This window comes from Acanthochromis polyacanthus, chromosome 13 (assembly GCF_021347895.1).
Source record: "Acanthochromis polyacanthus isolate Apoly-LR-REF ecotype Palm Island chromosome 13, KAUST_Apoly_ChrSc, whole genome shotgun sequence".
Lineage (NCBI taxonomy): Eukaryota > Metazoa > Chordata > Actinopteri > Pomacentridae > Acanthochromis > Acanthochromis polyacanthus.
This window is the reverse complement of record NC_067125.1, coordinates 1,254,492-1,275,845: the sequence shown is the minus strand read 5'-3', so window position 1 is coordinate 1,275,845 and position 21,354 is coordinate 1,254,492. Positions and strand designations below refer to the sequence as shown.

Below are 21,354 nucleotides of genomic sequence, written 5' to 3'. Positions count from 1 at the left end.
TGTGTATTTTATGAACAAAGTCAGTTTTGTTTATTATGAATTTATAAATGATCTGACCAAATCAAAGCTATTTAAAGCTACGTCATCTCCCTGCGACCCTCCCGGTAGTGTCTCGTCGGAGCCAAAATGGCGGACAGTGTGAACGCGGCTGCAGAAGCTGATGTCGGTTAAAGAACGCACCCGGACCGTTAGACATCCAGAACCCAGACCCCGCAGCACCGAGGACACCGGAGAGCCTCCTCAAGAATAGAGCCGTCCCCCGGTACCTGCTGGACGGTGAGAGTTTTGGCTTTTAACTGCTTCGAATCTCCGGCGGCTAGCGGTGCAGTTAGCATGCTAACATGTCGAGTCACGGGTCTGTAAGTACCGGGAGCTGCGACATGAAACAGCCGTGAAACGGCGCTCAGCCCCGCCCAAGAGCCGCGGCTCGGACTCGGTACTCGGTACGTTAGTGACCGGGTTAGACTCACTGTGTTTGATAACACCGGGACCGCGTTAGCATGTTAGCATATTAGCCAGAGTCTTCCTGTTTGTGTTGCACTTCCCGTTAGGAGCTCATGCTAACACAGCAGCTAACGGAGATTTAAAGCTCAATACCTGGACAGGTGAGTCTCACCTGACAGTCATTGGAGCGAAGAGAGCAGTCACCTGTGTCTCTGTCACCACTTTACCTGTTCACACCTGTCCTGAAGCTGGTTTACCTGTTCACACCTGTCCTGAAGCTGCAGTCCCAAACACCTGGATGAACAGTAAACACCTGGAGCATCAGATAAAATAATGTTCTTGTAGTTTTGTGTCGTACTCTTGTAATTTGTGTCGTAGTCTTGTGTTGTTTTTTGTTGTCTTTTGTTGTCTTCTTGTTTTTTTTGTCATTCTTGTAGGTTTTTGTCGTATTATTGTAATTTTGTGTCATATTATTGTAGTTTTGTGTCGTGCTCTTGTAATTTGTGTCGTAATCTTGTTGTTTTGTGTCGTATTCTTGTAGTTTTTTTGTCATTCTTGTAGGTTTTTGTCATGTTTTTTGTTGTTTATCTTGCCATCTATGTTCTTTCAGTTGTTCTTTCAGATAAGAATCTTACGTTACCTTAATTAGTTAAATATGTTTACTATTTTGGTGCTCAGTAAAGCCGTAGTTTGTGTTTTTCTGCGTGTTGGTTTTATCACGTGTGTTGATGGTGAATTAGTTCATGTGTTATAGTGAAGACTGTAAACAGCTGGAGCGTTATTAAAGCAGTAATCTGACCTTTCTGCACCCTCATGTCTTTGTTAGCTCACTTTACGTTTGCAGGCAGATTATTAGAGTTCCATGTGTTCTAAGGACATTTTACTGGATTGTACAGAAACACTGAGCAACACCTGCACCATGTTTACAGGTAGTAGCACTAATTCTGCATCCAGTGGTCATTAGAACTGTGACGCCTGATTTTAACAGTTTCTGGAGGAATAGCAGCGATGACGTGTGAGCTCCGTGTGACGCTACAACACTCTCCTCATTAGCATGCAGACTCATCCCTCACCTGGACGTTTCACACCTGTCCTGAGTCTGTTGGCGTGTCATCAGTCAGGTGATTCATACCTGAGACTGCTCATAGGTCAGGTAGAGCTGAGGACGCTATGGGACCAAACATCTGCAGCAACCAAAAACACAAATCCAGCTGCTGGACCTGATGACCGACAGACCTGGTCCTCATGAGCCGAGATGTTTGTTAGTGTCCTCTGACGTGTCCTCTGATCCATGTGTTTCATGCGTTAATGATGCGTGTGTTTGATTTGTGTGTCAGGTGGAGATGGCGGAGCGGAGGGTGGAGTGCACGTGGAAAAGACACGTGTCGGAGCAGCTGAAGCTCAGAGACAGACTGCAGAGACACGCCTTCGAGGAGATTGTCCACCAGTGTGAGTGAAGACACGCTAACAACATACACCCAGAACCTGCTCATAACGTGCACTGGAGACACTCTAATAACACGCACACTGATCACACGCTAATAACACGCACCAAAGACGTACTACTAATATGCACTGAAGAGATGCTAGCAGCACGCTCTGAAGAGATGCTAGCAGCACGCTCTGCAGACACGCTGACGGCACGCTCTGCAGACGTGCTAATAACAGGCTCTGAATACACACTGATAGCATGACAGAGGACACGTGTTGTCGGTTTGTCCTACTGAAATGTTTCTGTCTCAGATAACCGTCTCCTGGAGAAATCAGACCTGCAGGCCGTCCTCTCAGAACGATACCAGGCGGACAAATATGACGTCCAGAGAGGACATGAGACCAGGTGAGGCAGCTCTGTGTGTCCACCTGGACACCACAGGACACAAAGAAAGTAAGTAGTGACCTGAGCGTGTCCTCTAACACGGACCCTGTGCTGGTTCAGTCCTGCAGACTCAAGTCGCAGCGACGCCCTGCAGCAGGAGATGTCCCAGATGAGGATCAGACATCAAGAGGAGCTGACGGAGCTCCACAAGAAACGAGGAGAGGTCAGTCACCTGCATGTCTAACACTGATGAGGTCATCGTCCACACCTGTCTGTCTGAAAGAGTGTTTGAGGGTAAATGTAGCGTCAGAGGGTAAATGTAACACTAGATGTTTGGATGTACTGAGGCTCCAACAGATGTAGAAATCATAGGTTTGATTCAAATCAAAAACTTGATCAATGATTGGATCAGAACAAAGGGAATGTATTCTGCTGCAGTGAGGGTTCTCTGAAAGGTTTCTGCTGAGTCATGCTGCGATTCTCTGGACATTTCTGCCGAGTCATGCTGGGGTTCTCTGGACATTTCTGCTGAGTCATGCTGGGGTTCTCTGGACGTTTCTGCTGAGTCATGCTGGGGTTCTCTGGACATTTCTGCTGAGTCATGTTGGGGTTCTCTGGACGTTTCTGCTGAGTCATGTTGGGGTTCTCTGGACATTTCTGCTGAGTCATGCTGGGGTTCTCTGGCTGTTTCTGCTGAGTCATGTTGGGGTTCTCTGGACGTTTCTGCTGAGTCATGTCGGGGTTCTCTGGCTGTTTCTGCTGAGTCATGTCGGGGTTCTCTGGACGTTTCTGCTGAGTCATGTCAGGGTTCTCTGGACGTTTCTGCTGAGTCATGCTGGGGTTCTCTGGACGTTTCTGCTGAGTCATGTTGGGGTTCTCTGGACGTTTCTGCTGAGTCATGCTGGGGTTCTCTGGACGTTTCTGCTGAGTCATGCTGGTGTTTCTGTCGGACTGACTCAGTTCCTGTAAACACAGGTTTCTTCAGAGCTTCCTGACCATCTGCTGACTGAATCTGAAGCTCTGATTTCGTTCACTAAATCACAGAAAGAGTCCATGTTAATGTGGTCGGGATGTTTTACCGACTTTCCTGAAAGAAGCAGCGAGTCGCATTAATGTGGATGTAAAGGACTGCAGTATCTGAGCTCTGTCAGCTGGTTTCACTTTAACATTCCTGAGAGAAAATCACATCTTACCAGCTGACAGCTCATGAATTCCAGTGCTGGTGTTTCCTCGGTAACCGGCGCCATGGTCCTGGAAGGTCCTGGAATGATGCTGTTGTGTGTTTGTCCCTCAGCTGGCTCAGAGTGTGATCGAACTGAACAACCAGATCCAACAGAAAGACAAGGAGATCCAGAGCAACGAGGCCAAGTCAGTACACAACCAGTATACAACCAGTACATAGAGTACACAACTCAGTACACGGTCCAAGTCTGTGGTCTGAGCTCTCCATGATGTTCCAGGATGTTGGAGTACCAGCAGCAGATCGCCGGCCTGGAGGGAGACTGTCGGGACCTGAGGAGCAACCTGCAGGTAAGACTACATCCTCTGTCCAATCACACACCTGGAACCTTGTTAAGATCAGGTGTGCAGGTACCTGTACATCAAACCCTTCAGACGTGACGAAGGTCGGTGATGAACAGTAAAAGGTCTGATTACCCACAATCCTCTCCTGCCGCCCTCTGGCTCCCAGCAGCCCCTGCTCTCTGCTCCCATCATGCTCTAGTGCTGCAGCGGTGGTCCAGCAGCTGCTGACAGACAGGATGTGACATCACACTGGGAGTCTGTGCCGAGATCCAACAGGCTCCCTGTGATGACGGACATCCAACAGAACCAATCAGAACGGAGCGCCAGGCTGAGGGGGAGGAGGGAGCTGATCTAAAGTTTTCAACCTGAGACCTTCATCAGTCTGAACCACAGTCACCATCAGCACTAACATTCATCATCAGTTGATCCTCAGAGTTCACTGATCTCGTGCTGGCTGTGTGCTGCAGGACCTGGAGAGGGCCAACCAGACGCTGAAGGACGAGTATGACGCCCTGCAGATCACCTTCTCTGCTCTGGAGGAGAAGCTGAGGAAGACCACTGAGGACAACCAGGAGCTGGTGTCCCGCTGGATGGCTGAGAAGGCTCAGGAGGCCAACCGGCTCAACGCAGAGAACGAGAAAGACAGCAGGTAGGTGAGCACCTGGAGGAGGGGGCGGGGCCGGAAATGGGCCGACGTCTCACCTGTCTGTCTGTTTCAGGCGTCGACAGGCCAAACTGCAGAAGGAACTGGCAGACGCCGCCAAGGAGCCGCTGCCCATTGACCCGTCAGTGGATTCATATTTTACTGCAGCGCCTGTCCCTTTACCTGTACCACTACCTGTGCCTTTACCTGTACCTTTACCTGTACCTGACACATCCGAGGTCTGACGCTTTCTGTTCTTAGGGACGACGACATCGAGGTGCTGGCTGAGGATGCAGGGAAGGTGGGCGGAGAAACGTCACCGAACCGGCCGCTCAGCAGGACGTCCAGGTGAGACTATCTGAAAACATCCAGGTGAGACTTTACCTGGTTGTGTAGCTGCTGGTTGTGTAGCTGCTGTTACTCGTCTCTGACTGTTTGTGTCCTGCAGTAAGAAGACCTCCCAGCCTCCTCCTGGTGGTCTCCTGGACTCCATCTCCAACATCTTCGGGTACGTAGCTGTGAAGCTGGTCCTGGTCTCTGCAGGTCTGCTGGGTCTCTGACTGACCCTGTCTGTCCACCTGTCTGTCCACCTGTCTGTCTGCAGCGTGTCTGAGTGTGTCCAGCCTGGACTCGTCCCCCACTGCAGGTGAAGGACTGCGTGTCTCACATGTTCACTCTGTCAGCAGCTCGGCTCCCGTGTTCATATGAACATGTAGTGTGTAGATCGTTTTGACTCTGTCTGAGGAAACGTTCAGAACATCTGCAAACATCTGAATTTTTCTATGTCTTAGAGTTTTTTTAGACCTGCCTTCACCTGACCAGTCAGTGGCTGTTGATGGAAACAAGACGTCGTCTGTTTCTGCAGGTTTTCTGAGGGTTTGGTTCAGGTTTGAAGGGAAACCTGTAGCTGTGACTGTTAGTTGTTTTACAGCAAGATGCAGGTGTGTGATTTACCTGCAGACAGGGCTCAGCTCAGCAGTGAGCTCCTCTGTGATTGGCTGCTGACAGAGTGAACACACAGTGAGGTTTGTAGTGATGCAATCAATAATCTCAGCACTAATCAAAGAGCCGCGGAAGGCATGTAGAGATTCTGTGGATGATTTTAAGCATAACAACCCCTGCAGGTGTCCTCAGGTGTTCCCCACCAGTAGGCAGGGTGTTCTCACCTGTAGTGCAGACAGGTATCGGTGCCAGCAGCACTTTCGGATGTCCCTGGTGTCATACTACAGCCTGTTGGTCTCTCATATAAACATATTACAAAAACATCTGAAAATTGATGCTCTCGTATGAAGAGCTGTTTTTTTTTTTTTGTTAACACTGAAGTCAAACGTTAAAAACGGGAAACATCAGAAATAGCAGGAAGTGGAGTTTCTCCTGAAATCAGATCAACTTTTCCCGTCCCATCAGAGAGCTTCAGCCAGACTAACAGTTTGTCTTCAAGGAACTGTGGTTAGTTTTTTAAAAATGGCCTGAAATGTATATTAATCTGGAAGCAAGGAAGGAGAACGTCAGCTGTAGAAAGTTCAAGAGTAGACCTACCGACAACTTCTTCCAGATGTTTACTATTCATACTGAGGATATTTCCAGAGTTCCAGGTCCTTAAAGTCCATAGAGGAGCACCTGTAGAAAGTCCTAGAGTAGACTGAAGAACTTTCTCCAGTTGTCGGTAGGTCTACTCTAGAACTTTCTCCAGTTGTCGGTAGGTCTGCTCTAGAACTTTCTCTAGTTGTCAATAGGTCTGCTCTAGAACTTTCTCCAGTTGTCGGTAGGTCTGCTCTAGAACTTTCTCTAGTTGTCAATAGGTCTGCTCTAGAACTTTCTCCAGTTGTCAGTAGGTCTGCTCTAGAACTTTCTCCAGTTGTCAATAGGTCTGCTCTAGAACTTTCTCTAGTTGTCAATAGGTCTGCTCTAGAACTTTCTCCAGTTGTCGGTAGGTCTGCTCTAGAACTTTCTCCAGTTGTCAGTAGGTCTGCTCTAGAACTTTCTCCAGTTGTCAATAGGTCTGCTCTAGAACTTTCTCCAGTTGTCGGTAGGTCTACTCTAGAACTTTCTCTAGGTGTCAGTAGGTCTGCTCTAGAACTTTCTCCAGGTGTCAGTAGGTCTGCTCTAGAACTTTCTCCAGTTGTCAGTAGGTCTGCTCTAGAACTTTCTCCAGGTGTCGGTAGGTCTGCTCTAGAACTTTCTCCAGGTGTCGGTAGGTCTGCTCTAGAACTTTCTCCAGCGGACGTTCTCCTTTCCTGCTTCCAGATGAATACACACTTCAACCCATTTTTAAGAAGCTAACCACAGTTCCTTGAAGACAATAATGTTAGTCTGGTCACATGAATGTTGCAGTTCTCTGATATTTAGTTTGTTCAATTAATTCAGATTCAAACGGAGGATGGAATCTCTTCAATGGATCTACTTCCATCGCTGTTGTTTGGACTACTAACCCTCTACACTCAAATAGTAAAGGTTGGAGATAAGACCATTTACCGACGTTGGTAAACTAAGTTGAGTGATTACAGTTCAGAGGTTTGGGATCAACACATCAAAGCTCAAAGGTTCTCAGAAGACTGTCAGACTGGAACTTGTCTTAAGGTTGAAATAATCGTTGCTGCTGGCACTGATATCGGTTCATCAGAAAACCCTGAGCTGAAGTTAAAGTCTGAGGAAGAAGATTCAAACCCCCTGCCTCCATCTGACGCCTTGTTTCCACACAGCTGACATAAAGCCTACACCACCTGGTGTCCAAAGTAAGAATTAGCTTGTAGACATCAACCGACCAATGCTAGGAATTTGTCTTCTGGTTGGTGGTCATTAACTATAACGCAAGTCTTTGTCACAGTGCCCGTTGCTGCGAAACTCCCACAATGCTCTCTGCTTTAACATGTAGTCTGAGTGACACCTCTCTGGTCTGTACAGGATGAAACAGGAAGAGGCTCCACTAAGTTCAATGTTTTCAGCGTACTCGAGAGAAATTCTAGACTACCTAAACACAGCGGAGATGTTGAGGTTCCTGAAGGGATTTTTGGTGTTGTTGATCTGAAGAGCTGTGTGGAAACGGCTCTAAAGGTGGAGTCCGGCTTCCTCTTCAGTTAGTATCAGAATCTAACCTAAACTGATGTGTTTAATGGACTCTAACTGACCAATGGGCGAAGACGGGACTGGACTGGTTGTTCTGGTCCAGTTCTGCTCTCACCGTCTTGTAACTCTGCAGTTTACTTGACGATGTTACAAGCCGCTCAGTGTGCTCAGCTGTCCCTTCCAGGCTTCTGTACGGACCAGTTTTTAAATGCTGCTTTTCTCCAGCAGGCGCCGACCTGCCAACTCTTTCAGCACTTCCCCGGAGAGCACCGAGGCGCCTTCAGGAGTCTGTGCAGAGGTCCGAGTGCCGTCCACGGCGCTGCATGTCTTTGTGAGTATCTTCTTCACCAGTACAGCAGCAGCGATGGTTTCACTGGGAGACCAGTTCAGAGTAGACACGTCCTGAACTGAACACTCAGATTAAAGTGAGAGGGAGAACTTTACCGGTAACTGATTAATTGAATAGAGCTGTTTAAGGGAGCTCCAATGAAATAGCTTTGTGGTTTCGTTAGAACTCAGTGTCGGCTGTAGAGAAGCATTTAAACAGTTCTCTTTCCTGATATTTAGCTGTGTTATCAATCAATCATTAATTAATTGTTTAAAATGATCACATCTGATTTTAACCATGAACAAGTAATGTGTCAGTAAAACAGCTTAAACCCTCAGTCATTTAAATACCATCCTGGTAGACTTTAGCTCTGATTGGAGGTCATTAAGTATAACAGGAGTCTTTGTCATGGTGCCCGTTGCTGCTAAACTCCCACAATGCTCTCTGCTGTAACATGTAGTCTGAGTGACGCCTCCTCTGGTCTGTACAGGAAGAGCCTCCATGACCTTCTTCTTCTGCTTTATGAGCTCATGTATGTTTAAGTTGAAATGTTAGTCATATGATGATGAATGCGTAGCGTCTCCTGCTGGTTGAATGTTAAACATGTCTGTATGTTCAGGAAGCCCACGATGGTGAAGTAAATGCAGTGAGGTTCAGCCCCGGCTCCCGTCTCCTAGCAACAGGAGGGATGGACCGCAGGGTGAAGCTGTGGGAGGTGGTCGCTGGTGAGTCAGTCGACAGTCTGGTTCCATGAAAACAAACGTCTGAGGCGTGTATCAGATTAATACTCTGACAACTAGTTGATTGTGAGCAGATATAAACGGTTCAGTAACACGTGATGAAGGTCGGTGATGAACAGTCAAAGGTCTGAACCTTAGGCTCCACCCCCCATCGCCATCTGGCTCCCAGCAGCCCCTGCTCTCTGCTCCCATCATGCTCTAGTGCTGCAGCGGTGGTCCAGCAGCTGCTGACAGACAGGATGTGACATCACACTGGGAGTCTGTGCCGAGATCCAACAGGCTCCCTGTGATGACGGACATCCAACAGAACCAATCAGAACGGAGCGCCAGGCTGAGGGGGAGGAGGGAGCTGATCTAAAGTTTTCAACCTGAGACCTTCATCAGTCTGAACCACAGTCACCATCAGCACTAACAATCAGTCACCATCAGCACTAACAATCAGTCACCATCAGCACTAACAATCGGTCACCATCAGTACTAACAATCGGCCACCATCAGCACTAACAATCAGTCACCATCAGCACTAACAATCAGTCACCATCAGCACTAACAATCGGTCACCATCAGTACTAACAATCAGTCACCATCAGCACTAACAATCGGTCACCATCAGTACTAACAATCAGTCACCATCAGCACTAACAATCAGTCACCATCAGCACTAACAATCGGTCACCATCAGCACTAACAATCGGCCACCATCAGCACTAACAATCAGCCACCATCAGTACTAACAATCAGTCACCATCAGTACTAACAATCAGTCACCATCAGCACTAACAATCAGTCACCATCAGCACTAACAATCAGTCACCATCAGCACTAACAATCAGTCACCATCAGCACTAACAATCGGTCACCATCAGTACTAACAATCGGTCACCATCAGCACTAACAATCAGTCACCATCAGTACTAACAATCGGTCACCATCAGTACTAACAATCGGTCACCATCAGCACTAACAATCAGTCACCATCAGTACTAACAATCAGTCACCATCAGCACTAACAATCAGTCACCATCAGCACTAACAATCGGTCACCATCAGCACTAACAATCAGTCACCATCAGTACTAACAGTCAGTCACCATCAGCACTAACAATCAGTCACCATCAGTACTAACAATCAGTCACCATCAGTACTAACAATCAGTCACCATCAGTACTAACAATCAGTCACCATCAGCACTAACAATCGGTCACCATCAGTACTAACAATCGGCCACCATCAGCACTAACAATCAGTCACCATCAGTACTAACAATCAGTCACCATCAGCACTAACAATCGGTCACCATCAGCACTAACAATCAGTCACCATCAGTACTAACAATCAGTCACCATCAGTACTAACAATCAGTCACCATCAGCACTAACAATCAGTCACCATCAGCACTAACAATCGGTCACCATCAGCACTAACAGTCAGTCACCATCAGTACTAACAATCAGTCACCATCAGCACTAACAATCGGTCACCATCAGCACTAACAATCGGTCACCATCAGCACTAACAATCAGTCACCATCAGTACTAACAGTCAGTCACCATCAGCACTAACAATCAGTCACCATCAGCACTAACAATCAGTCACCATCAGCACTAACAATCAGTCACCATCAGTACTAACAATCGGTCACCATCAGTACTAACAATCAGTCACCATCAGCACTAACAATCAGTCACCATCAGCACTAACAATCGGTCACCATCAGCACTAACAATCAGTCACCATCAGCACTAACAATCGGTCACCATCAGCACTAACAATCAGTCACCATCAGCACTAACAATCAGTCACCATCAGCACTAACAATCAGTCACCATCAGCACTAACAATCAGTCACCATCAGCACTAACAGTCAGTCACCATCAGCACTAACAATCAGTCACCATCAGCACTAACAATCGGTCACCATCAGCACTAACAATCGGTCACCATCAGCACTAACAATCAGTCACCATCAGTACTAACAGTCAGTCACCATCAGCACTAACAATCAGTCACCATCAGCACTAACAATCAGTCACCATCAGCACTAACAATCAGTCACCATCAGCACTAACAATCAGTCACCATCAGCACTAACAATCAGTCACCATCAGCACTAACAGTCAGTCACCATCAGCACTAACAATCAGTCACCATCAGCACTAACAATCGGTCACCATCAGCACTAACAATCGGTCACCATCAGCACTAACAATCAGTCACCATCAGTACTAACAATCAGTCACCATCAGTACTAACAATCAGTCACCATCAGCACTAACAATCAGTCACCATCAGTACTAACAATCGGTCACCATCAGTACTAACAATCAGTCACCATCAGCACTAACAATCAGTCACCATCAGCACTAACAATCGGTCACCATCAGCACTAACAATCAGTCACCATCAGCACTAACAGTCAGTCACCATCAGCACTAACAGTCAGTCACCATCAGTACTAACAATCAGTCACCATCAGCACTAACAATCAGTCACCATCAGCACTAACAATCAGTCACCATCAGCACTAACAATCAGTCACCATCAGCACTAACAATCAGTCACCATCAGCACTAACAGTCAGTCACCATCAGCACTAACAGTCAGTCACCATCAGCACTAACAATCAGTCACCATCAGCACTAACAATCAGTCACCATCAGCACTAACAATCAGTCACCATCAGCACTAACAATCAGTCACCATCAGCACTAACAGTCAGTCACCATCAGCACTAACAATCAGTCACCATCAGCACTAACAATCAGTCACCATCAGCACTAACAATCAGTCACCATCAGCACTAACAATCAGTCACCATCAGCACTAACAATCAGTCACCATCAGCACTAACAATCAGTCACCATCAGCACTAACAATCAGTCACCATCAGCACTAACAATCAGTCACCATCAGCACTAACAATCAGTCACCATCAGCACTAACAATCAGTCACCATCAGCACTAACAATCAGTCACCATCAGCACTAACAGTCAGTCACCATCAGCACTAACAGTCAGTCACCATCAGCACTAACAGTCAGTCACCATCAGCACTAACAATCGGCCACCATCAGCACTAACAATCGGCCACCATCAGCACTAACAATCAGTCACCATCAGCACTAACAATCGGTCACCATCAGCACTAACAATCGGTCATCAGTAAATCATCAGAGTTTACAGCAGGTCCTTGGTTTAACTTATGGCATTTATGTGGAACTAGTTGAGTGGTGCGGATGAATACGTCGTCACGCGGCGCTGTCAGAAGGCTTTGTTTACGTTCTCCGGTTGTATTCCATCTTAGATTGTGCTGCATTCTAACTTTTTTCCCTCATTACGACTCCATATCAAATAAAAAGCTGAAGTTGTAAAAACAGATCAACATATTCTGTTATCTTCAGGTAAAATGATTCATACGTGTGTGAAAGCCGGTGGTATTCATGACTTTATGAAGAACTGATCCATATCATGATGCAGTAACTGCTTTGTTTACGTTTTCGCCAGAGTTCCGACTTGCGGCGACAATCGACTTAAATCGCGCCGTAGAAACAAACCTGCTGTACCGGTGGATTTATAGTGGTCACTGATGCACGTGCAAGTTGCCAAATCCATGATTTCTTCACCACAATTTCAACATTTTTGGGAAATTTCTGAACATTTTTAGGTGTGGCGAAAAAAGGAAATGTTATAAAAGTTTTTTAAGAACATTCACAAGAAATCAACCAAAATCCTGTTCTTAACGAAAATATTAAGTTTTACTGATAAATATGGAATTACTTTAGATATTTTAGGATTTTTTTGGAAGATTTTTACTCATTTTTTTGGAGATATTTACAAGCATTTTCTTGCCAAATTTGGGCAATTTTTTTAAAATAAAACTTAAGGGAAACTTCTAAGGAATTATTGGAATTTTCTTCTTGAAGGTTTTGCAAATTTTCAGAAATTTGTGTGATTGTTTTTGCAGAATTTTTTGATTTTTTGATTTTTTTTTTTTTTTTCCCAGACAAGGAAACAATATTTTTGGTGCCTGTAAATGAGGACAACAGGAGGGTTACAGGCTGTGTGTTTTCTTGTTAAACCTTTGTGTTTTCTTGTGTTCAGGTCGCTGTGAGCCTAAAGGAGCTCTGACTGGCAGCAACGCTGGAATCACCAGCATTGAGTTCGACAGCGCTGTGAGTGTTTCTAAAGCCGGCCTGCAGCTCACCCGTTTAACCTTCTTCACCCTCTGAGCTCTGCTTGTTCTGTTTCAGGGTTCCTACCTGCTGGCCGCCTCCAACGACTTCGCCAGTCGGATCTGGACGGTGGACGACTACCGATTGAGGGTGAGTTCAGACTGATGTCCAGACAGAAGCCTTTAATGTTCTCTGTGCAGCACTAGAGTCGTTTGGAAGGGAGCGAGTGTCCGTAGGTCTGGTCAGTGATGTGATGTAAAAGGTCTGAATCTTAGGCTCCGCCCCCCATCGCCTTCTGGCTCCCAGCAGCCCCTGCTCTCTGCTCCCATCATGCTCTAGTGCTGCAGCGGTGGTCCAGCAGCTGCTGACAGACAGGATGTGACATCACGCTGGGAGTCTGTGCCGAGATCCGACAGGCTCCCTGTGATGACGGACATCCAACAGAACCAATCAGAACGGAGCGCCAGGCTGAGGGGACAGGGCCTGAGTGGTGATCTCACTGTTCTACTGAGACCAGGTCATGTGACTGAGTTTAAGAGGAGCATCTGTTAAAGCAGCAGGAAGTAAAATTTACTGAGCTCTCTGGTTCCTCTGAGCAGCAGCTTCCTGTCTGTCTGATTGCTCGGATTCATGATGTCACACAAACGTCGACAGTCGGGCTACAGTCGGACTACAGTTCGACAGTCGGGCTACAGTCGGACTACAGTTCGACAGTCGGGCTGCAGTCGGACTACAGTTCGACAGTCGGGCTGCAGTCGGACTACAGTTCGACAGTCGGGCTGCAGTCGGACTACAGTTCGACAGTCGGGCTGCAGTCGGACTACAGTTCGACAGTCGGGCTGCAGTCGGACTACAGTCCGACAGTCGGGCTGCAGTCGGACTACAGTCCGACAGTCGGGCTGCAGTCGGACTACAGTCCGACAGTCGGGCTGCAGTCGGACTACAGTCCGACAGTCGGGCTGCAGTCGGACTACAGTCCGACAGTCGGGCTGCAGTCGGACTACAGTCCGACAGTCGGGCTGCAGTCGGACTACAGTCCGACAGTCGGGCTGCAGTCGGACTACAGTCCGACAGTCGGGCTGCAGTCGGACTACAGTCCGACAGTCGGGCTGCAGTCGGACTACAGTCCGACAGTCGGGCTGCAGTCGGACTACAGTCCGACAGTCGGGCTGCAGTCGGACTACAGTCCGACAGTCGGGCTGCAGTCGGACTACAGTCCGACAGTCGGGCTGCAGTCGGACTACAGTCCGACAGTCGGGCTGCAGTCGGACTACAGTCCGACAGTCGGGCTGCAGTCGGACTACAGTCCGACCCGACAGTCGGGCTGCAGTCGGACTACAGTCCGACAGTCGGGCTGCAGTCGGACTACAGTCCGACAGTCGGGCTGCAGTCGGACTACAGTCGTGCTACAGTCGGGCTGCAGTCGGGCTGCAGTCGTGCTACAGTCGGACTGCAGTCGGGCTGCAGTCGTGCTACAGTCGTGCTACAGTCGGGCTGCAGTCGTGCTGCAGTCGTGCTACAGTCGTGCTACAGTCGGGCTGCAGTCGTGCTGCAGTCGTGCTACAGTCGTGCTACAGGCGGGCTGCAGTCGGGCTGCAGTCGTGCTACAGTCGGGCTGCAGTCGGGCTGCAGTCGGGCTGCAGTCGTGCTGCAGTCGTGCTACAGTCGTGCTACAGTCGGGCTACAGTCGGGCTACAGTCGGGCTACAGTCGGACAGGCGGGCTACAGTCGTACAGGCGGGCTTCAGTTGGACTACAGTCAGTCGGGCTACAGTCGGACAGTCTGGCTACAGTCAGTCTGGCTACAGTCGGACAGTCTGGCTACAGTCGGGCTACAGTCGGACAGTCTGGCTACAGTCGGGCTACAGTCGGACAGTCTGGCTACAGTCGGGCTACAGTCGGACAGTCTGGCTACAGTCGGGCTACAGTCGGACTACAATCCGAGTCCAGTCAGACAGCTTCATCTGAAGGACATGCAAACACACCAATGGTGTCTGTGTAACAGTGTGCTGTTTGTTGTGTGTCTCTAATGATGTGCTGTTTGTGTGTGTCTCTAATGGTGTGTTGTTTGTGTGTCTGTTGCAGCACACCCTGACGGGTCACAGTGGGAAGGTTCTGTCAGCTCGCTTCCTATTGGACAACGCCCGGATCGTCTCTGGGAGCTACGACCGGACGCTCAAACTGTGGGACCTGCGCAGCAAAGTCTGTATGTGATTGGACCATTTCTCACAGGTTTCCATAGCAACCAGATGTGACAAGAGCAGCTGTCATTTCACCTGTGCTCTGTTCAGTTTGGAAACATGTGAACGAACCAACAGCTGATGGAGCTCCCCTGTCTCTCACCTGTGCAGGTATGAAGACGGTGTTTGCCGGCTCCAGCTGTAACGACATTGTGTGCACAGAGCAGTGTGTGATGAGCGGACATTTTGATAAGAAGGTCCGGTTTTGGGACATCAGGTGAGTTTGACAATCAGGTGTTGAGTGACGTCACAGGTTATACCGTTACAGGTACCTGTAGTGTGTTTTTACCTGTCCATCTGGTTTGACCTCCCTGGTGTGTTGTTGTGTTGCAGAGCAGAGAGCATTGTGCGGGAGCTGGAGTTGTTGGGCAGAGTGACGTCTCTGGACCTGAACCATGACCGCAGTGAGCTGCTCACCTGCTCCAGAGACGACCTGCTGAAGATCATCGACCTGCGCACCAACGCCGTCCGGCAGACCTTCAGGTGAGGAGGAGGTGGGCGGGGCTCACAGGTGAGACTCGGGTGAATTGGAGCCGTCACTGAACCTGCTGTTGTGTTTCAGCGCTCAGGGCTTCAAGTGTGGAGCTGATTGGACCAGAGTGACGTTCAGGTGAGTCCAGCTCTCTGCTCCGTTTAGTTCACCTGCCCGCCCTGACTTCATGTTTGTTTGTTTGTTTCCAGTCCTGACGGCAGCTACGTGGCTGGAGGCTCGGCAGACGGAGCTCTGTACGTCTGGAACGTCCTGACGGGGAAAGTGGACCGAACTCTGGACCGGAACCACAAGTAAGACCTGCTGCTGTTCAGATTTTCCATTTAAAGCACCTTTGACTCATTTATGACCAGATTTATTCAATTTAAACCGTTCTGAACTGTTAATAAACTTTGGACCACTTTTAGTCATTTAGATTAAATCCATTTCTTTTATAACTCATTTCTTTACGTTACTTTGATCTGTTTTCGACATCTGTACCAATCCTGAACAGTTTTAATTCATTTTGGACCACTATCAGTCATTTTGATAAATTATTAAATTCATTTATGATCGATTTTTGTCATTTTGTTTCTAACTTTGGTCATTTTTTTCTGTCATTTTTGTTTTGTTCATTTTTGTCACTTTCTAACTTTCTTGTCTGATTTTGCCTTTTTTGTTTAGTTTTGTCGTTTTTCTTTTTTTTGTCGTTTTGTTTTTTGTCATTTTGTTGTCTCATTTTTGTTGTTTTGTCTCATTTTGTTGTTTTGTCTCATTTTTGTAACGTTTTGTCTCATTTTTGTAACGTTTTGTCTCGTTTTTGTCGTTTTGTCTCATTTTTGTTGTTTTGTCTCATTTTTGTAACATTTTGTCTCATTTTTGTCGTTTTGTGTCTCATTTTTGTAACATTTTGTGTGTCATTTTTGTAACATTTTGTCTCGTTTTTGTCGTTTTGTCTCATTTTTGTAACATTTTGTCTCATTTTTGTTGTTTTGTCTCATTTTTGTAACATTTTGTCTCATTTTTGTAACATTTTGTCTGGTTTTTGTTGTTTTGTCTCATTTTTGTTGTTTTGTCTCATTTTTGTAACATTTTGTCTCATTTTGTAACATTTTGTCTCGTTTTTGTCGTTTTGTCTCATTTTTGTTGTTTTGTCTCATTTTTGTAACATTTTCTCATTTTTGTCGTTTTGTGTCTCATTTTTGTAACATTTTGTGTGTCATTTTTGTAACATTTTGTCTCGTTTTTGTCGTTTTGTCTCATTTTTGTAACATTGTGTCTCATTTTTGTCGTTTTGTGTCTCATTTTTGTAACATTTTGTCTCATTTTTGTAACATTTTGTCTCGTTTTTGTCGTTTTGTCTCATTTTTGTTGTTTTGTCTCATTTTTGTAACATTTTGTCTCATTTTTGTAACATTGTGTCTCATTTTTGTCGTTTTGTGTCTCATTTTTGTAACATTTTGTGTGTCATTTTTGTAACATTTTGTCTGGTTTTTGTTGTTTTATTGTGGTTCTGATCCTCTCTGGTTCAGGTCCAGGTGACTAAATGTTGTTTCTTTGTCGACACTCTGATCTGGAAGTTGTAATGTGGAAATGATGAAACTTGAGCGTATTTTTCTGGATAAATTCCAGGTTGTTGATGATCTTCAGTGAAGAGTAAACCGGTGGCCCCTGAACTAAAGCGAGTTAATAAAAGCCTGTTAGAGTTGAAGCTGCTGGAAGACGTCCACGTTAAACCGTACGGATCAGCAGCAGGACGTCGTCGTGTTCCTGTAAAGCAGACGTAACGGTCGTCTGGTTTTCTTTTCTCCTGAGGTCCACAGAGCAGCTTTTTAAAGACGTTTTCATTAACGTGAGCTTCTCTCTGTCCTCAGCTCTGCCATTAACTCGGTGTCGTGGTCGCCGTCTGGAGCGTACGTCGCCAGCGTGGAGAAAGGCAGCAAAGCCATCCTGTGGTCCGACATGTGACTGGATGAGGAAGGACTGCTCTGTGGAGGCCGGCTGCTGCTTCAGCCACATGTTTTCTGAGTTTTAATGTTGTTCGTTTTAAGTGTGACAGAAGAAGACTGTTGGTGGCTCTGACGGTTAATAAAGTTTTATCTGCTGGACGGACTGCGACGTCTTCGTCCGCCTCAGAGACGTTTTCAGGCTGAAGGAAGAGGACAAGCTGAGGACAGGACTCTGATTTAACTCCATATCTCATTACAGAACCACTGTTTGATCACATGATGATGATGATTAAAGGGACGAGGAAAGATGTTTCTGTGACGTGTCTGAGTGTCGGCTGAACATCGTAGAAGCAGCGCCGCATCCGTGACCGTATTTTACATTAAACTGCATCAGAGAGTCTTTATCAGAAGGACAGAAATGTGGTTTTCTCTCAAACACACGGCTACTGCTGATGTTCTGGTCTGGAGATAACCTTTAGTTTCTACAGTTCACCGAGGACAGGATGCTAGTTTAGAAAGAAATGTTTTCCAAAGCAATGATCAAAAACATCTAGAAGCACCACAGAAAGCTGCAGAATGACCACTGACGGATGGAAACTCCCCCAAAACATGGAAAATCATCATGAAAAGATGTACATTCACCACAAAAAGCTAAAAATCATCTCAAAAAGATGCAGAATGATGACTAAAAGGCAGAAAACCACCATAAAAAAGTGGAAAATCATAAAAAAGCATGCATGTCACACTAAAAGATGCAGAATGACCACAACTTCTGCCCCATGTCTTCACTGCTTCTGCCCCATGTTTTCACTGCTACACTGAATGTCTCTCTCTACCTCATATAATCAGGATCAGACTCATTCTTTGGACTGTTTTCCATCAGTGGTCAGCAGTAACAGCTAGCTAAACATGTAGCTTGTACTGCTGAGAGAAAGCTAACATTAGCATGGATTAGAGTAGGGTTAGCAACAACACAAACATGGAATAAAAAGCTGAGCTAATAAATACTTATTACTGATCAATATGGAGCAGAAGGTTCCAGATGTTCTGGAATGATCCGTAAATGCAGTTGGTCTGCTGAATAAAGTTTAGCTGTTTCTGAATCTGAGGAAGGCGGGTGCTACGCTCGTTGCCATGGAAACCAACCTGGCGGACAACGGGACAGCGTCACCATGGTAACACTGGTTTGAAGATTATCTATCTGATCTCTTATAATGATAAATATGCATATAGACGTAGAAACAGCGATCTGACAGATTATTAATACTTCCAGATGTTACACGCTGATGAAAACACTTTTTTTGCGAAAAATTCAGTAGTTTCAGAATAAATCTCTCATTTAACCAACAAATCTGTAAAACTACAGAACTGTCAATCCCTGAATGTCATTTTAGAAACATATTCACAGGGTGAAAGTTAGATTTAACAGTTTCAGGTGTTAAATAAAAAGAAAAATATATGAAATTATTATGAATCTGTACTCGACATGTTTCATGTAAAGATTTGTCTTTTAAAATTGTAAATATTTTGTTAATTTGGAGATTTTTGGTGATATTTTACATGTTTAATGGAAATTTGTCCGGAATCTCTCAAATTTTGTCCAAAAATTGTCTAAAGTGATGCAAAAGTGGCTGAAATGTTGTAGAAAGTGACACAAAATATGTTGAAAATGACTCAAAAAATGCAAAATGATGCAAAATTTGTCCAAAAATGACTCAAATTTTGTCCAAACTGACTCAAATTGTACAAAATAACTGAAAACATTTTACAAAATGGCACAAAGTTTGGCTAAAATCACTAAAAAATTGCATAGAATGACTAAAAATGTACAAAAGGATGCAAAATGTGTTAATTTAAATTCAACATCTGCTTCTGTAGTTTTCTGATGTCTTTAATCTGCCACCATTTCCCAGAATGCACCGGTGCAGCCTGCAGTGGGGAGCGTGCTCAGTGATGGCTCCACTCCAGTCTGAGTCAGAGAAGCTGACGGATGTTTAATTGGAACAGTAAACTGATGATGGACTGCTGGATAGTCCTTGTTCTGGTGTGGGAGGAGCCTCTGGATCTGGAGGAGGGGCCTCAGAGCTCAGGGGAGGAGTCTACTGACATTGACTCACCCACCAGCAGTGGAGGGAGGAGTTTCTGAGCCGACTGATCCAGGAGCAGGTGAGGTTCATCCTGAAGTCCGACAGAACTCAGACACGTCTTCTGATAGAACGATGGAAAGGACAAAGAGGAAATTCTTTGTTTTATAGAACTCATCCTAAACCCCACAAAATGTGCCCAATATATCTAAAAATGCACAAAATTACTCAAATCTGTCTATAAATTTGATGATGTGTTCAAGGACCATCAGAGTGGAAAATCTTGTCTGTTTCTACAGTTTCTGACTGATAAATGGAGTCATCTGGAGTGTTTTTGTAGGTCTTTCATAGGGTCGAATCTATTCTGTTTTCTCTCTTTTACGTTGAATTTAAACGTTCTTTGTAGTTCTTTCCTGTCAGTGTTGGAGCACAGATGCTGTTGTTTGGTTTGTTCCAGTGTTGTGTTCTGTGTTTGCAGTCTTTGATGGAAACCATGATTCCTCATAAGGACATCCTATCCACTGATTTGTGACAGCAGAACTTCACCACCAGACCTGAAGGGGATCCAGAGGAGGATGACCCACCAGGCAGCCACTGAGCTTAAACACACTCAGCTGCTTCCACATTTACAAGACGGAGCTTCTTCTGTGGTCAACCAGAACCGTGTCACATCTTTTAAAGACCTACAAGACCTGAAGATACAACAGAACTTACAGACCTCTGCTAGATTTGTAGAAGATCTACAGGGTTTGTGTCAGACCTCTACAGAACAAGAATTCTAACACATCTGTACATCTCTGGACAACACAACCTCCCAGAGTAGTGTTGGATCCTACATACCCTTCCAGATACTTTCCCAGAGGTCTGCAGGATCTGGACCTCTTCTAGACTTCACCAAAAACTACAAGTCTTCCTCACATTTCTACAGGATCTGTTGGACAGACCTCTGCAGGAACTGTTTCAAACTTCTAAAAGTCCTAGAAGAACGGTGTAGGACCTGCAGATACAACAAGACTTACAGACCTCTGCCAGACATCATCTACAAGGCTACACCTCTGGAAGACTTCTACAAGAGCTACAACATCTGTGATCTACAGGATCTACCAGAGGATCTTGTAGAACTGTGAGAGGACCTCTGCTGGATTTATCCAAGAACTACAGGACTTTATCTGGACCTCCTGCTAGAACTCTGCTCTGTTTATCTCAACCAGCTCTTTCCAGGAGTTTCATCGTAGCTCTTATAGACGCCTGGATCTCTGGTTCTGTTCAAAAGGTCAGAAATGTGGAGCAGAGTTTCCTCAGAGGTCTTGTTTAGTTTAAAGACCTTCAGTTTACCATCACAGAAGAAAGAAACCAGAAAAGATTCACAATTAGGAAAGCACAATCCCAGAATTTAGGCTGTTTTTATTAAGAAATGATTCAAACAGATTAGTTATCGATGGTTAGCAGTTATCAGACTTCTCTCTTTTCCTCGTCTGTCTCCACCTCCCCACGACTTCACCTCATCAGATGTTCATGTATTTCTTATCATCTGACCATCAGGCTGTGTCTTTGTGCAGCTGTTGGTAATAAATGTTTATTTCTATTCAAAATGATTTTCTTCTTCTGCAGCTCCAGCATGTAATCGTAAATAAATCCTGCTTCCAGATGATCCTGGTCTCTCCTTCCATCTACCAACACTGAAGTTCACCCAGAATGACCTTTCTAAAGGTCTCACTGGTGGATTATCAGAAAACAGAAACACATCCAGGAACCGATGTTTGTGATCTGGATGGATGTAAAACTGACACAAAAATGACTCAAAACCATCCATAATGCCAGAAAATGACTTCAGAACGACACGAAATTTGTCCTAAATGACTCTAAAATGATCCAAAATG

The 21,354-nt window shown here is 45.8% G+C and overlaps 1 protein-coding gene, 2 long non-coding RNA genes and 3 other non-coding genes across 9 annotated transcripts; all 6 read left to right on the top strand.

Annotated features, from left to right (window-relative positions):
- The first annotated feature begins 102 nt into the window (after nt 1–102).
- LOC110969369 (ATG16 autophagy related 16-like 1 (S. cerevisiae)) lies at nt 103–17,698 on the top strand. Of its 4 annotated transcripts, none has more exons than XM_022219437.2 (21): nt 103–276; nt 1,782–1,893; nt 2,188–2,281; nt 2,381–2,483; nt 3,555–3,628; nt 3,721–3,790; nt 4,252–4,433; nt 4,504–4,569; nt 4,689–4,775; nt 4,876–4,935; nt 5,032–5,073; nt 7,722–7,824; nt 8,441–8,546; nt 12,663–12,733; nt 12,812–12,883; nt 14,818–14,938; nt 15,084–15,189; nt 15,306–15,455; nt 15,535–15,582; nt 15,654–15,755; nt 17,316–17,698. In XM_022219437.2, exons 2-21 carry the CDS (start codon nt 1,788–1,790, stop codon nt 17,407–17,409), a joined length of 1,857 nt encoding a protein of 618 aa, XP_022075129.1. In that variant the 5' UTR covers nt 103–276; nt 1,782–1,787; the 3' UTR covers nt 17,410–17,698. The 4 variants fall into 4 exon arrangements, with proteins under 4 accessions (XP_022075129.1, XP_022075132.1, XP_022075131.1 ...); XM_022219440.2 differs by lacking the exon at nt 17,316–17,698 and adding an exon at nt 17,074–17,309; XM_022219439.2 differs by lacking the exon at nt 5,032–5,073.
- LOC127536952 (small Cajal body-specific RNA 6) lies at nt 3,885–4,157 on the top strand. The gene has a single exon (XR_007946206.1). It is a non-coding gene; the product is annotated as a small Cajal body-specific RNA 6 (non-coding RNA).
- Nucleotides 5,930–7,710, top strand: LOC127536756 (uncharacterized). Its single transcript, XR_007945949.1, has 3 exons — nt 5,930–6,295; nt 6,329–6,516; nt 6,550–7,710. It is a non-coding gene; the product is annotated as an uncharacterized LOC127536756 (long non-coding RNA).
- LOC127536953 (small Cajal body-specific RNA 6) lies at nt 8,665–8,937 on the top strand. Its single transcript, XR_007946207.1, has one exon. It is a non-coding gene; the product is annotated as a small Cajal body-specific RNA 6 (non-coding RNA).
- LOC127536955 (small Cajal body-specific RNA 6) lies at nt 12,974–13,248 on the top strand. Its single transcript, XR_007946209.1, has one exon. It is a non-coding gene; the product is annotated as a small Cajal body-specific RNA 6 (non-coding RNA).
- Nucleotides 17,699–18,900: 1,202 nt separating the features above from the next.
- Nucleotides 18,901–21,125, top strand: LOC110969372 (uncharacterized). The gene is made up of 2 exons (XR_002596966.2): nt 18,901–19,556; nt 19,953–21,125. It is a non-coding gene; the product is annotated as an uncharacterized LOC110969372 (long non-coding RNA).
- The last annotated feature ends 229 nt before the right edge of the window (nt 21,126–21,354 follow it).